Raw genomic sequence first — 13,011 nt, 5'->3', positions numbered from 1 at the left:
AGGTAGGCGAAAACCAAATGGCGGAGCCAATTTGCAAGTGGGAAAAAATCCTGCCCGGTCCCAACAATACGGCGACCGACGATTAGTCCATAGCAAGGTCGTAACGCATCAAAGCAGAAAAAGAGGGTGAGGTGGGTTGGAGATCCAGCTAAGGGCACAAGAGTGCTGCGCTGGAGTTTAAATTCCCCATGGAAACCCCCTCCCCCGCCAGTGATGAATGATTGGCGAGGTTCGCTCCTCGAGTGGGGTCCCATCCAGCGCCGATGGTGCAGGGAGGCGATGGCAGGGGGCACATCAGTCTCCAGCCCTCAGCCGGGTCATGCAGGACCCAGGGTCTGGCCGCAATGCCACCCACTAAACAAGGTAAATGGACTTGAAAGGTGAGACAGTGTGGCTTTTGATTAGATTGGGAACTCCCGTGCAAAGGGTATGGATAAGCTCTTGTCCTTTCCTGTTGAAGATTTTGGTGGGACCTTCAAGTGTACAGTGGTACCTCAAGTTACAAACACCTCAGGTTACAAACACTTCGGGTTACAGACTCCGCTAACCCGGAAGTAGTACCTCGGGTTAAGAACTTTACCTCAGGATGAGAATAGAAATCGCAAGCCGGCGGCGCGGCGGCAGTGGGAGGCCCCCTTAGCTAAAGTGGTACCTCAGGTTGAGAATGGTTTCAGGTTAAGAATGGACCTCTGGAACGAATTAAGTTCATAACCAGAGGTACCACTGTATTTTGTCCAAGCTTTTAAGATCCTTGTCAGCTCACCTTCCTAGCTGAACTGTATTTTTGTATTCATTATTGCATTTCCATTACACATTTCATCCAAAAGATTCAAGGTCATTCTCTGACCCTTGTTTTATCCTCACAGCTGCCAGTTTGCATTTCTTAGTGCAGAAAGTATTGATCTGGTGTGTAGAGAGCTTTCCTATTCTACTTAAAGAGGCTTCTGGAAGCTTCTCTGTGTGAAAGAAACAAGCAGAAGGTTTGTGATGTTTGGGTTATTCCTTCAGAGAAGCTGAGTACAGCTGGCTTAAACTGGTTCTCTTATCTCATTCTGTCAAGGTCATGCTGACTATAATAATACAGTGGTACCTCTGGTTAAGAACTTAATTCATTCTGGAGGTCCATTCCTAACCTGAAACTGTTCTTAACCTGAGCTAATGGGACCTTTTGCTGCCGCCGCCCCGCAGCGGTGGCGCGATTTCTGTTCTCATCCTGAAGCAAAGTTCTTAACCCGAGGTACTATTTCTGGGTTAGCGGAGTCTGTAACCTGAAACGTCTGTAACCCAAGGTACCACTGTAGGCCAGAAGGAGCCTGGGTTTCCCTTTCTATGTCTCTTCCTTCTGATGTGGTGTTCTGTACATAATATTCTAGTGTTAAGGTTTAGACACATTACAGTGGTACCTCAGGTTAAGTACTTAATTCGTTCCGGAGGTCCGTACTTAACCTGAAACTGTTCTAAACCTGAAGCACCACTTTAGCTAATGGGGCCTTCTGCTGCCGCCATGCCGCTGGAGCACAATTTCTGTTCTCATCCTGAAGCAAAGTTCTTAACCTGAAGCAATATTTGTGGGTTAGTGGAGTCTGTAACCTGAAGCGTATGTAACCTGAAGCGTATGTAACCTGAAGCGTATGTAACCTGAGGTACCACTGTATAAGTTATTGTAAGTTTAAGTTAAGCTCTGCCACAACTGGATTTCTTATGGACAGTGCCTATCCTTAATGTCTTGGATATGTGACCATTATGCTCATTTGCCTTCAGTAGCAGTAACGCTCTGCTGGATAAAATATAATTGCCTCTGGTCTATTTTGGGGGAGTCCTGCAATGTGTTTAAGTTTTCACACTTCCATCTATACGTCAGAGTTCTGCTCTGGATCATTATTGAGTAGAATTTCAACCCTGTGGGGTAGATTAGGCAGAGAGAGAGAGAGAGAGAGAGAGAGAGAGAGAGAGAGAGAGAGATTGGCTCAATATTGCACAGTGGGCTTCATGGCTGAGCGGGGATGATGGCGATGTTTTAGTGATTTTCAGCAGTGCACTCAGCTCTGCACATGGCTGTGTTTCCTTTTGGCTTCAGTTTTGTAATGCTATTGTGCTGGTCCCGTGGGTTACCTGAGAGGCGAGGCCCAAGTCCGGTCCGTGGTCAAAGGTGCAACGTGGAGACAGTCCGTAGTAGCTGAAGCTGGGTGCAGGGCAGGGAGTCAGGTGATGTCAGGAACAGGCGTACAAGCAGGGAGCCAGGGCGGGTCAGGAGCTCAGGCAGGAAAGCAGGACAGGGTTCAGGCAGGAACTAGCAACCAACAATGTTGCTCCCGCAACTTGGGACTGGGGCTGGCCGGCTTTTATCTGCCCCGAGGCATCGGGCGGCCCCGATCCTCTGGTGACTCGCCTCTCCTGGCCTGGAGGCGAGCACTCCTCCTGCGGGAACTTAGTTCCCTCTGCCTCTCTGCCCTGAGCCTCTGCAGCTCAGGAGAGACTGGAGGGTTACCGGACCCAGAGGCAACCTCAGCTTCCCCTGACGGGGCTGAGAGTGGAGCACCTGCAGGCAATGGGTCCTCCATCACCTCAGGAGCCAGAGCAGACTCAGCTGATGCCTGCACCTGAGGATCCAGCACAGGTGAGAACCCTTCAGGCTCAGGCCCCAGCCCCGGCTCAGCTGGTTCTGGAGGAGGGGAATCCTGTGCAGGCTGGGCTTCCTCAGGTTCAGCCTCCGAGTCCAAATCCCAGGCCATCACAGCTATCTTTGTTGTGACCATCTCTCATCCATATGTGTCCATGTTTTCCTGCTAACAGCCTGCAAAGAGAAGAAAGCTGACGTTCTGTTTCTGGTGGACAGCTCCAGCAGTATAGGCCCTGAGAACTTCGTGAAAATGAAGGACTTCATGATTGACCTCGTGAGCAAATCTGACATTGGCCCCGACAGAGTGCACATTGGTGCTGTGCAGTTCAGTGGCAGAAGCCAAGAAGAATTCCGGCTCAACCAGTACTCATCAAAGAGAGAAATCATTGGTGCTATTGGGAGAATGTCTCCTATGGCACAGAACACGCTCACAGGGGAAGCACTGCGATTTGTGTCTGATTATTTTAAGCCCGCCAAAGGGGCACGGCCCCATGTCAAGAAAATTCTGGTTCTGATCACCGATGGGGAAGCTCAGGATGAGGTGAGAGGACCCGCAGAGGCTTTGAGAGAGCAAAGTGTTGTCATCTACTCCTTGGGGGTGTTCAGCGCAAATAAAACTCAGCTGGTGGAGATAAGTGGAAAGCCTGAAATGGTGTTTTATGTGGAGGACTTTGACGTTCTGAAGCACTTAGAACGTGAGATCCTCTTTGGAATATGCAGTCCGTACGATGGTGAGTGTACAGCAGCTTTCTTTTTTAAAAAGTTTTTATTTCTACTTTTCAAGTTTATGCATTTCATTAGTTTTACAATCAATTTAAGATTTCAAAGTTTGACTTCCTTCCCCCTCTTTCTGCAGTTCCTTAATTAATTAAATATACATATATTCTGCATATTCGAATTCATTTAATTTGCTCATTTTATTATCTACTTTAAATATATACTCTTATGAAACTGCAGGTTATTACAGTAATCCTGCCAATGTTTTTATCTGTTTCCAGTTGGTTTGTAAATATTCAATAAACCATTTCCATTCTTTTATGAAAAGGTTTGTTATCTTGATTTCCTATTCTTCTGGTAAGTTTCGCCATTTCTGCATATTCCATAAGTTTCTGTATCCATTCTTCCTTTACTGGGAGTTCTCCTTCTTTCCACTTTGGGGCAAGTAGCATTCTTGCTGCTGTAGTAGCATACATAAATAAATTTCTATACAATTTAGGTAGTTCTGTCCCTATAATTCCCAAAAGAAAAGCTGGGTTTTGTTTTTTTACAAAAGTTATTTTGAACATCCTTTTCAATTCATTGCATATCATTTCCCAGCAAGCTTTAACCTTACTACAAAACCACCACATATGATAAAAAGAACCTTCTTTCTCTTTACGTTTCCAACACTTGTTTGATTTAGATTTATACATTTTTGCCAGTATACTCAGTGTTAGATACCAGTGATATACCGTTTTCATATAACTTTATCTTAGACCATAACATGGTGTAAATTTTATATCCATATTCCACAGTCGTTCCCATGCTTCCATGTCTATATTATGACTGATATCTATTGCCCAGTGTATCATTGAGGATTTTACTTTGTCTCCCATTCCAATAATATTTTACATTTTAGACAACAGAGTGTACAGCAGCTTTCAATGAATACACCAATCTGTATGTATATTGACATGGTTTCAGATGGCACCTTTCCAAGTTTGTTGTCCCAGAAACACACAGTGCAGAAAGAGTTTTGAAGGCTTTTCTGGTCTCTTGAGTTGGAAGTCATTGTAGCACTGAGCTGTAGTAACTCTGCTCATTTTGTCATCTATCACACTGAAGTACAGTCCCTTCGGAATAATTCCCCTTGTTGTCCTATTCCTTCTCTAGTTTTCGCCCTATGGCTTTGTACTGATGTTACTGACAGTACAGGTGAAAAGGAGATCACCATGTGGTTTTGTGGTGCATCTTTGCTTTCTCAGGACCCTTGACACAGGTGGAAGGATGAGAATTGCCATCAAACCCAACCTACCTATTCATAGGGACGTGGGTGGCGTTGTGGGTTAAACCACAGAGCCTAGGACTTGCCGATCAGAAGGTTGGCAGTTCGAATCCCCGCGATGGAGTGAGCTCCCGTTGCTTGGTCCCTGCTCCTGCCAACCTAGCAATTCGAAAGCATGTCAAAGTGCAAGTAGATAAATAGGTACCGCTCTGGTGGGAAGGTAAACGGCATTTCCGTGCGCTGCTCTGGTTCACCAGAAGCGGCTTAGTCATGCTGGCCACATGACCCAGAAGCTGTCTGCGGACAAACGCTGGCTCCCTCGGCCTACAGAGTGAGATGAGCGCCACAACCCCAGAGTCGGCCACGACTGCACCTAATGGTCAGGGGTCCCTTTACCTTTACTTTACCTATTCATAAACCATAGAATCATAGCAACGTAGAGTTCGAAGGGACCGTGAGGGTCATGTAGTCCAACCCCCTGCAATGCAGGAATCATTTGCCCAATGTGGGGCTTGACCCTGAGATTAAGGGTCTCATGCTCTACCGACTGAGCTATCCCAGCTGTCAGTTATAGCACTGCAAGTGTTCATGGAACAGCACTTGCAGCTATTTAATTTCCTCTCCCGGTTCTTTGGATCCAACCCTTTAGTGCTGCAGATAAAGCTGTCTTGTTAAACTAAAACACATGGTGCGGAAGAGAGGGCTTATTTTATAAAGTCTCCTTTGAGAGACATAAACATAACCACATGTAATAAAGAATAAGGCGTATGCTAGAACATCGAGCCGCTTTGATAAGGCCCAGATGATAAATGTAGACATAATGTAAGTATTCGAATGGTGTTAATAGCCCTGTTAGGGAACAGGTTTAGCCGAGACGAAACCTTATATTTCAAGCCTTAATAAAGGTGTTGGCTCATGTCAAAATGTTGGTTTAGAAGAGAGTTAATAGGGCACAGCCTGACTCCCTCCTTCGGCAATCTTCACGGAGCTCTGGCCCAATGGTTGCCATTGGTTTGATTTGAATTAATTTTATAATGAATGATTTTAGAGTGTTGTGTTGTGTTGTGTTGTTGTACTGTTTTATTGTTGTTAGCCGCCCTGAGCCTGGCTTCTGCTGGGGAGGGCGGGATATAAATAAATATTATTATTATTATTATTATTATTATTATTATTATTATTATTATTATTATTATTATTAGAGTCCCTATAAATTATTCCTGTGGCCAAGATCATAATATGGGAAAGATTTGTGCTCATATCTGCTCAATGTTCAGGGTTAGGTAAGCAAACCAATCCCATACTTAACAGGGACTGTTATTTCCAATGTTTATCCCCCCTTTTTTTGTAATGGGAACAATCCTGTGAATTCAGATCATAAGAGGAAGCCTGTTGGTTCTGTAAGATAATATATTGGTTCAAGTTTTCTAAAAGCTTTGAGGACCACTTTCGGAGAGGATTAGAGGCAGCGTAAAAAGTCCTCTGAATTCGACTTCAGCTTCGAACCGTCTAAGGTTGTCTTGTGCCCTAGTGACTGAATTCCCCCTAATCTCAGTATGTCTCCTCTGTCAGGAGTTCAGCCATCATGGAGCAGGAATTCTAACATCCTCTCCAACCTACCATATCCCATCATGCCCTAGGCTAGGCATGCCCTTCATTGCAAGCATTCTGGTGATTGCAGTTGATTAAGAAATTAGATATCATAATAAAAGAGTCAATGGACACATTGATATTCTTTAATGGTACTCAGAATTTATCATCCAAAACAGGTGTGTCAATCTGCCTCCCAGCAGTCCTGGCATAAGGCTTTGACCTACAACTGTGCATCTTTATAGCTTTAAATTGCATGACCTTAAATAGCATGTTTGATGAAGATCTTGGAACAGCTTGCAGCTAAACTAGCAAGTCTTGTTTGCAGTTAAGGATGGAGGAGAAATTCACTTCACATCTAAATGCAACCTTACCTAATTTGCACTTCCTGAAGCCAAAGGAGAGCTGAAATGGGGCAATCCTTCAAAAGTGCCGCTTCTCTGAATTTTGCAATCCTGCAGCCAAGAATGTGTCCAAAAATGCACATGTAAAGTATGCACACAAATCCATATATTACTGAAGATAACATACAAAATACATCATAGCAGGGGACGTTGCTTGCGAAAATGTGTATATTACTCAAAGCTGCATACAAAAATGTGTTTATTAGGAGAAATTTGCCCAAAAATGCTGATGAATTTTCCAGGTGATTGTTGCAACTAAAATTCACAAATTGTTGCGGAAATGTGGAGTCTAACTTTGTAAACATGAGAAACCATGAGAATTGAAAGTGACAAATTTGTCCATCCCTGCCTGCAACAAAGGGAAACTGCTATGAAGATTTGTCTAGGGCACACGTTAGTGACCAATTCTCACTGTTATTCTTTCAGAGTGCAGGAGAATCGAACGCCTAGATATTGTTTTCGTCATTGATGGTTCTGGAAGCATCGATCCCAGAGAATATGACATTATGAAAGACTTCATGATCGCTTTGGTGAAGAAATCGGATGTCAGCCAGGACCGAGTTCAGTTCGGAGCTGTCAAATATTCTGCCGAGCCAGAAACCTTTTTCTTTCTCAACACCTACAGCACGAAATCGGAAATCATTAAGGCTATCCAGAATGATAAGCCTATTGGGACAACGACCTACACAGCCAAGGCTCTGAGGTATTCAGAAGGCCTTTTCTCAGAGGAGCACGGCAGCCGCAAGCACCGCAGTGTCCCCCAGGTTCTTATAGTGATAACCGATGGGGACTCCCATGACGCAGCAGAACTTGATGAAGTGTCCAGGAAACTCAGGGCACATGGCATTGTCATCTATGCCATTGGGATAGAAAGAGCCAAGCCTGGGGAGCTCTTGACCATGGCAGGATCGGAAGACAAATACTTCTACGTCAATTCGTTTGAAGGACTGAAACACCTGTATCCCAAATTGTCTGACAATATATGCAGTGTTTCGAAACCAGGTAGGTAGCTATGTCATCATCATCGTTGTTGTTGTTGTTGTGGTTTTTTTTTTTTTTTATTAAGTACAAATTAGAAAACATACATATTTACAACAAAAGAAAATACAGAAGAAAAAGAAGATACATATAACCAAGGGAAAAAATTAGAGAATACTTTGTCTCTTTTCATATTTACAGTTATTTATACCTCTGTAAAAGGCTATTCACAATAAAGGAGTGAAATGAAAGATAAGATATCAGGAAAAAGAAAAAAAGAACAAGGAGAAAATAAAACCGTAAAAGAAAAGGATCATAGGTGAAAATTTTTAAAAGTAGATAAGTATTCACTATACAGTGGTGCCCCGCAAGACGAATGCCTCGCAAGACAGAAAACTCACTAGACGAAAGAGTTTTCCGTTTTGGAGATGCTTCGCAAAACGAATTTCCTATGGGCTTGCTTCGCAAGACGACAATGTCTTGCGAGTTCCTGCTGTTTTTTTCCCCTTCCCCCCTTTTTCTAAGCCGCTAAGCCGCTTATCACCTGATCCGATCAGCAGATAAGCCGCTAAAAGCCACTAAAAGCTGCTAATAGCGCTAATAGTGCTAATCCGCTAATCCGTCAATGGGCTTGCTTCGCAAGACGAAAAAACCGCTAGACGAAGAGAATCACAGAACGGATTTTTTTCGTTTTGCGAGGCACCACTGTACATAGCCGTTTCCCATCTATATTTATATTCAATTGTATAATTTCATCTTGTCCTTATCTACCTTAAAAAGTGTTGTTGTTTTTTTAAAAGACTTCCACCGTTTGCCTCACGCGTTTTTAATAATCCGTTCATCAGATCCTCTGTTCTTTATATGAAGAACATCATCATTATCATTGTTATTTCTCACCTTTCCTTCATTGAGCTCATGGTGGCATACATGGTTCCCCTGCTTTCCATTCTATCCTCACAACAACCTTGTGAGAAGAGACAGAGACCAACCCAAGGCCCATCCAGTGAGCTTCATGGCTGAATCTTTAACTTTTGTCTCTCAGGGTCCCAGCCCAACACACTAACCCCTCCAACACATTGGCCAAAGCGTCTTCTTTTAAATCAAAGTGATAAAGAAGATTCCCTCCCCCAAAAAACCCATATAAAAATACGTCACTTTTTAGTTTCAAGGGCTAATCCACAAACCGGTAAAGATGGCACACAGTATCAGCGAAATCGAAATATTCCAATTCCCAGTGCAATCCAAGTCATGTTTACTCAAAGGTAAGTCTTCCTTGCTTTTGAATTATGGTGCTGGAGGAGACTCTTGAGAGTCCCATGGACTGCAAGAAGATCAAACCAATCCATTCTGAAGGAAATCAGCCCTGAGTGCTCACTGGAAGGACAGATCCTGAAGCTGAGGCTCCAATACTTTGGCCACCTCATGAGAAGAGAAGACTGCCTGGAAAAGACTCTGATGTTGGGAAAGATTGAGGGCACAAGGAGAAGGGGACGACAGAGGACGAGGTAGTTGGACAGTGTTCTCGAAGCTACCAGCATGAGTTTGACCAAACTGCGGGAGGCAGTGGAAGATAGGAGTGCCTGGCATGCTCTGGTCCATGGGGTCATGAAGAGTCGGACACGACTAAACGACTAAACAACAACAAGTCTTCCTTTGTATAGTGAGGGTTGCACCTGTTTAGAATTGCATTACATTACTCACTTAAAGCTGCTCGTATTTTCCATTTAGTTGTACAGTGGTACCTTGGTTGTCGAACGGCTTGGCTCCTGAACAAATTGGCTCCTGAATGCTGCCATTCCAGAAGTGTGTGTTCTGGTTTGCAAATGTTTTCGGAAGCCGAATGTCTGACGTGGCTTCCGTGGCTTCCGATTGAGTGCAGGAAGCTCCTTTAGCCAACCGGAAGCTGCACCTTGGTTTTCAAATGGTTTCAGGAGTCGAACTGACTCCTGGAACGGATTAAGTCTGACAACCAAGGTACCACTGTATACCCAAAGATAAAGGGTGCTCTCCAATATTAGTCTCATGCCGAATAGGCCCATTGAAATCAATGCATTTAAGATAAGTCCATTGGTTTCAATGGATCAAGTCTATAACTTAATTGGACATTGCACACAATATGCTTCCTTACATTCATTCTTACATGCACGGGGACGCAGCCATTTTGCAGGATTACAGGGGTTAGTTGAGTTGAAACACTTGCATGTCATCTGACAGTGGAGTCCAAGGTTCCATCTAGACAATTGTGTTATTTTGTTCCTCTAATCATAGCCAATGCAGAAAGTGTGAGCCAGAAACCCCTGAGGGGAAAATTCATATCTCCGTGTGGGCAGCAAGTGTACGTCAAAGTGTGTGTGTGTGTTATTACATTATTCTCCTAAACCTGTTTCCCCTTCGTGTTCTCTCTTCTTATTTTGAGATGCCCTGGTCTACGAATATAACTGTCAGGTGCTGATGTGGTTGCTCGGGAGCAAACAGGCAAGACTCCAACCTGTCTTTTCTAGGCTTTATTATCTGTACAAACTATTTACAGTGCAGAGCGTCGCAAGTCCATGTCTGCTCAGTCGCTAGCAGAATCTGAGAGTGGGCGGTCCTTATACCTTCCCCAGCATAACAGCTGTGTGACCCCCAACCTTCTCCTCCCCTCTCTGTGCCGAAAACTACTGCGCAGAACGGGCGCTGGCAAAGGGGGACTCGCCTCCCCTCCGCTTTGCTCAGGCTCGGTGCTGAGGCTCTCCCTAGCATCTTCTCATCCCTGCGCCCCTTCCCCACTGGAGGCGGGGCTTCCCTCCTCACCAGAGGAAGAACCGCTTCTCAAGATCTTCAGAGGCTCCCTGTAACATAACTGCCCTTCCACCTCTCACCTCTGAGCTGATGGCAGTTCCCTGACAATAATCTATTTTGTTCTCCGCTCCCACTTCTCCCTTGCAGAATGTGGAATTCCAGCAGATCTTGTATTCCTGATTGATGGCTCTAACAGCATAAGCGACAGCGACTTCAAGAAGATGAAGAGTTTTTTGCAAGACGTAGTTCATCCCTTTGACACCGGCCACAACGTGCAAGTTGGTATCGCTCAGTACAGTGACAGGTATAGGGAAGAATTCAGCCTGGATATTTTCCCAGCCAAATCAGAACTTGAAACAAAAATCGGACGCATCCGACAGATGGAAGGACTCCAGACCTACATTGGTGCCGCTCTCGGGAGGGTGAAGCACTACTTTACACCAGAAGGTGGCAGCAGAGTAAATGAAAACATCCAACAGATTTTGCTGGTGATCACAGATGGCCGGTCACATGACAAAGTTGTGAAAGCTTCAGAAGATCTGAGAAAGAGAGGTGTTGACATATATGCCATAGGAGTAGGGAAAATCGACCATTTGCAGCTTAGTCAGATAGCCGGCTCCTCAGATAGGAAATACACAGTTGATAATTTCAGCGAACTGAAGGTAATTAAAAAAAGACTAGTTGATGATATTTGTGAGGAAGAAGATAAAACAAGTAAGTATCCCCACTTCAAGAATTCAAGTAAATCCCCTAATCTTGGGGCCTCGGGGAAAGTGGGATATATGGTGGTCCATCCTTCAGTCTAATCCAGGCACCCCCAAACTCGACCCTCCAGCTATTTTTGGGACTACAACTCCCATCATCCCTAGCTAGCAGGACCAGTGGTCAGGGATGATGGGAATTGTAGTCCCCAAACAGCTGGAGGGCTGAGTTTGGGGTGCCTGATTTAATCACTGGTGTCCACGTACCTAAATGGTAAAAGTTAGATACAATGGTACCTTGGTTTTTGAGCATCTTGGAAGTCGGCGTTCGGTTCTCGAACGCCGAAAACCCGGAAGTAAACACTTCCGTTTTCGAACGTGCCTTGGAAGTTGAATGGCTTCCGCTGAGGTACCACTGTATTTTTCTCAATTATCTCTGTAAATTTGCAGGACGCCCTTTGCGCTTCGGTTTTTGACTGTTTCAGAAGTCCAACGGTCTTCCGGAACGGATTAAGTTCGAAAACCGAGGTACCACTGTGTTGATCAATGTGTGATCCATAAATGTCTTATTGTGGGGGCATTGAATAAAACTCCCCTCCCCCTGCTCAATGTTATATGTTTCCCCATACCAGAATGCAACTTTGACCCATTGCTTATCAACTCATCTAGATAACTGTCAAGAACCACTTACAAAGCTAGATGACATATTTGTGATTGAACAGAGCAACGAAGAATTCATTCATTCATTTGTTCAAACAGTCTCAATTTTTAGTTCTTTTGATATTGATTGTCTCCTAGATCTCCTTTTACAATTGTGGGGTTCGCAGTGATTATTAGCCTCAATCCATATCTCTCTCACCTTCTGTCTTTCACTTTCATTTTCTCCCTTCCAAGTAACTATCCGTTGTGTTTAGTAATTTGGTGGTCTTTTCTTCTCTTCATAAAACAGCATGCTTCGTGGATGTTGTTGTGGGGATAGATGTCTCCTCACAAAGTCAAGGTGACCATATATTCCACGGACAGTCGCAGCTGGAAACCTACCTTCCAAAAATTATAAATGCCCTCACATCCTTAACAGGTGTGAGTTGCAATGCAGGGTCACAGTCACAAACCAGCGTGGCACTGAAAGTGAAAAACACAGAACCGCTGGTGACATCAAAGTTCCAAATTGATAGTGAAAAGCTTTTGAACAGTCTTGTGGGCACCATCATCAAGAATGCATCACACCTTAATGTAGACTTTTTGGATTCACTTTGGGAAACATTCCAGATCAAATCTGCCGATCGAAGAAAGGTAAGCTCTCTGGCTTCATCCTGGCCTACTCAAACCCGACAATATATTGTATAATTTTAATACATTTACAAACCATTCTTGTTGTTTTTACTTTCCTCTAGGTGCTCCTTGTATTTTCGGATGGCCTGGATGATGACGTGGAAATCCTGGAACAGAAATCAGAAGAGCTCAAGAAAAAAGGTACGTGATGAGTTTGAGGGAATCAATACGATCAACATATAAAGGCTGTTCAGCGGCGAAAGGAAGTAAGAAATTTCTCGGCATCCGAGAGTCAGGAAACAGAGAATTCAGGAGAGCAAACGTGAGTGACAATTTTGAAAGAGGCATGGAATTTCTGTAGGATGCGACATTTGACAAGTGTTCCTCAAAACTCTGCGAAAAGGCTGAAGTCTGGTTTATTATTGCGATTACTGATTTATTAAATTTCTACCCACCTTCCTTTAATCATGGAACTCAAGGCATCAGATGACCCCCCATCCAGACACTGACTAGACCTAAACCTGTGCAAATTCAGTAAGGCGGTTGCATCCTGTGACCTCAGTGTGGTGTAGTGGTTAAGAGTAGACTCATAATCTGGGGAACCGGGTTCGCTTCCCCGCTCCTCCACATGCAGCTGCTGAGTGACCTTGGGCCAGTCACACTTCTCTGAAGTCTCTCAGCCCC

At 44.3% G+C, this 13,011-nt stretch overlaps 1 protein-coding gene across 2 annotated transcripts in view; it reads left to right on the top strand.

The window, feature by feature from the left end:
• The window catches only part of COL6A6 (collagen type VI alpha 6 chain), a 172,733-nt gene that overhangs the window by 21,878 nt on the left and 137,844 nt on the right, over positions 1–13,011 (top strand). For both annotated transcript variants that reach the window (XM_081164255.1, XM_081164256.1), the window contains 5 exons: positions 2,794–3,351; positions 7,022–7,597; positions 10,502–11,068; positions 12,005–12,348; positions 12,450–12,528. In XM_081164255.1, the coding sequence (XP_081020381.1) occupies positions 2,794–3,351; positions 7,022–7,597; positions 10,502–11,068; positions 12,005–12,348; positions 12,450–12,528 (2,124 nt within the window). The remainder of the gene's footprint in view (positions 1–2,793; positions 3,352–7,021; positions 7,598–10,501; positions 11,069–12,004; positions 12,349–12,449; positions 12,529–13,011) is intronic.

Source organism: Podarcis bocagei (genome assembly GCF_964188305.1).
Source record: "Podarcis bocagei genome assembly, chromosome: 12".
In the NCBI taxonomy this organism is placed as follows: Eukaryota; Metazoa; Chordata; class Lepidosauria; order Squamata; family Lacertidae; genus Podarcis; species Podarcis bocagei.
This window is presented reverse-complemented; position numbering and strand designations above follow the sequence as displayed.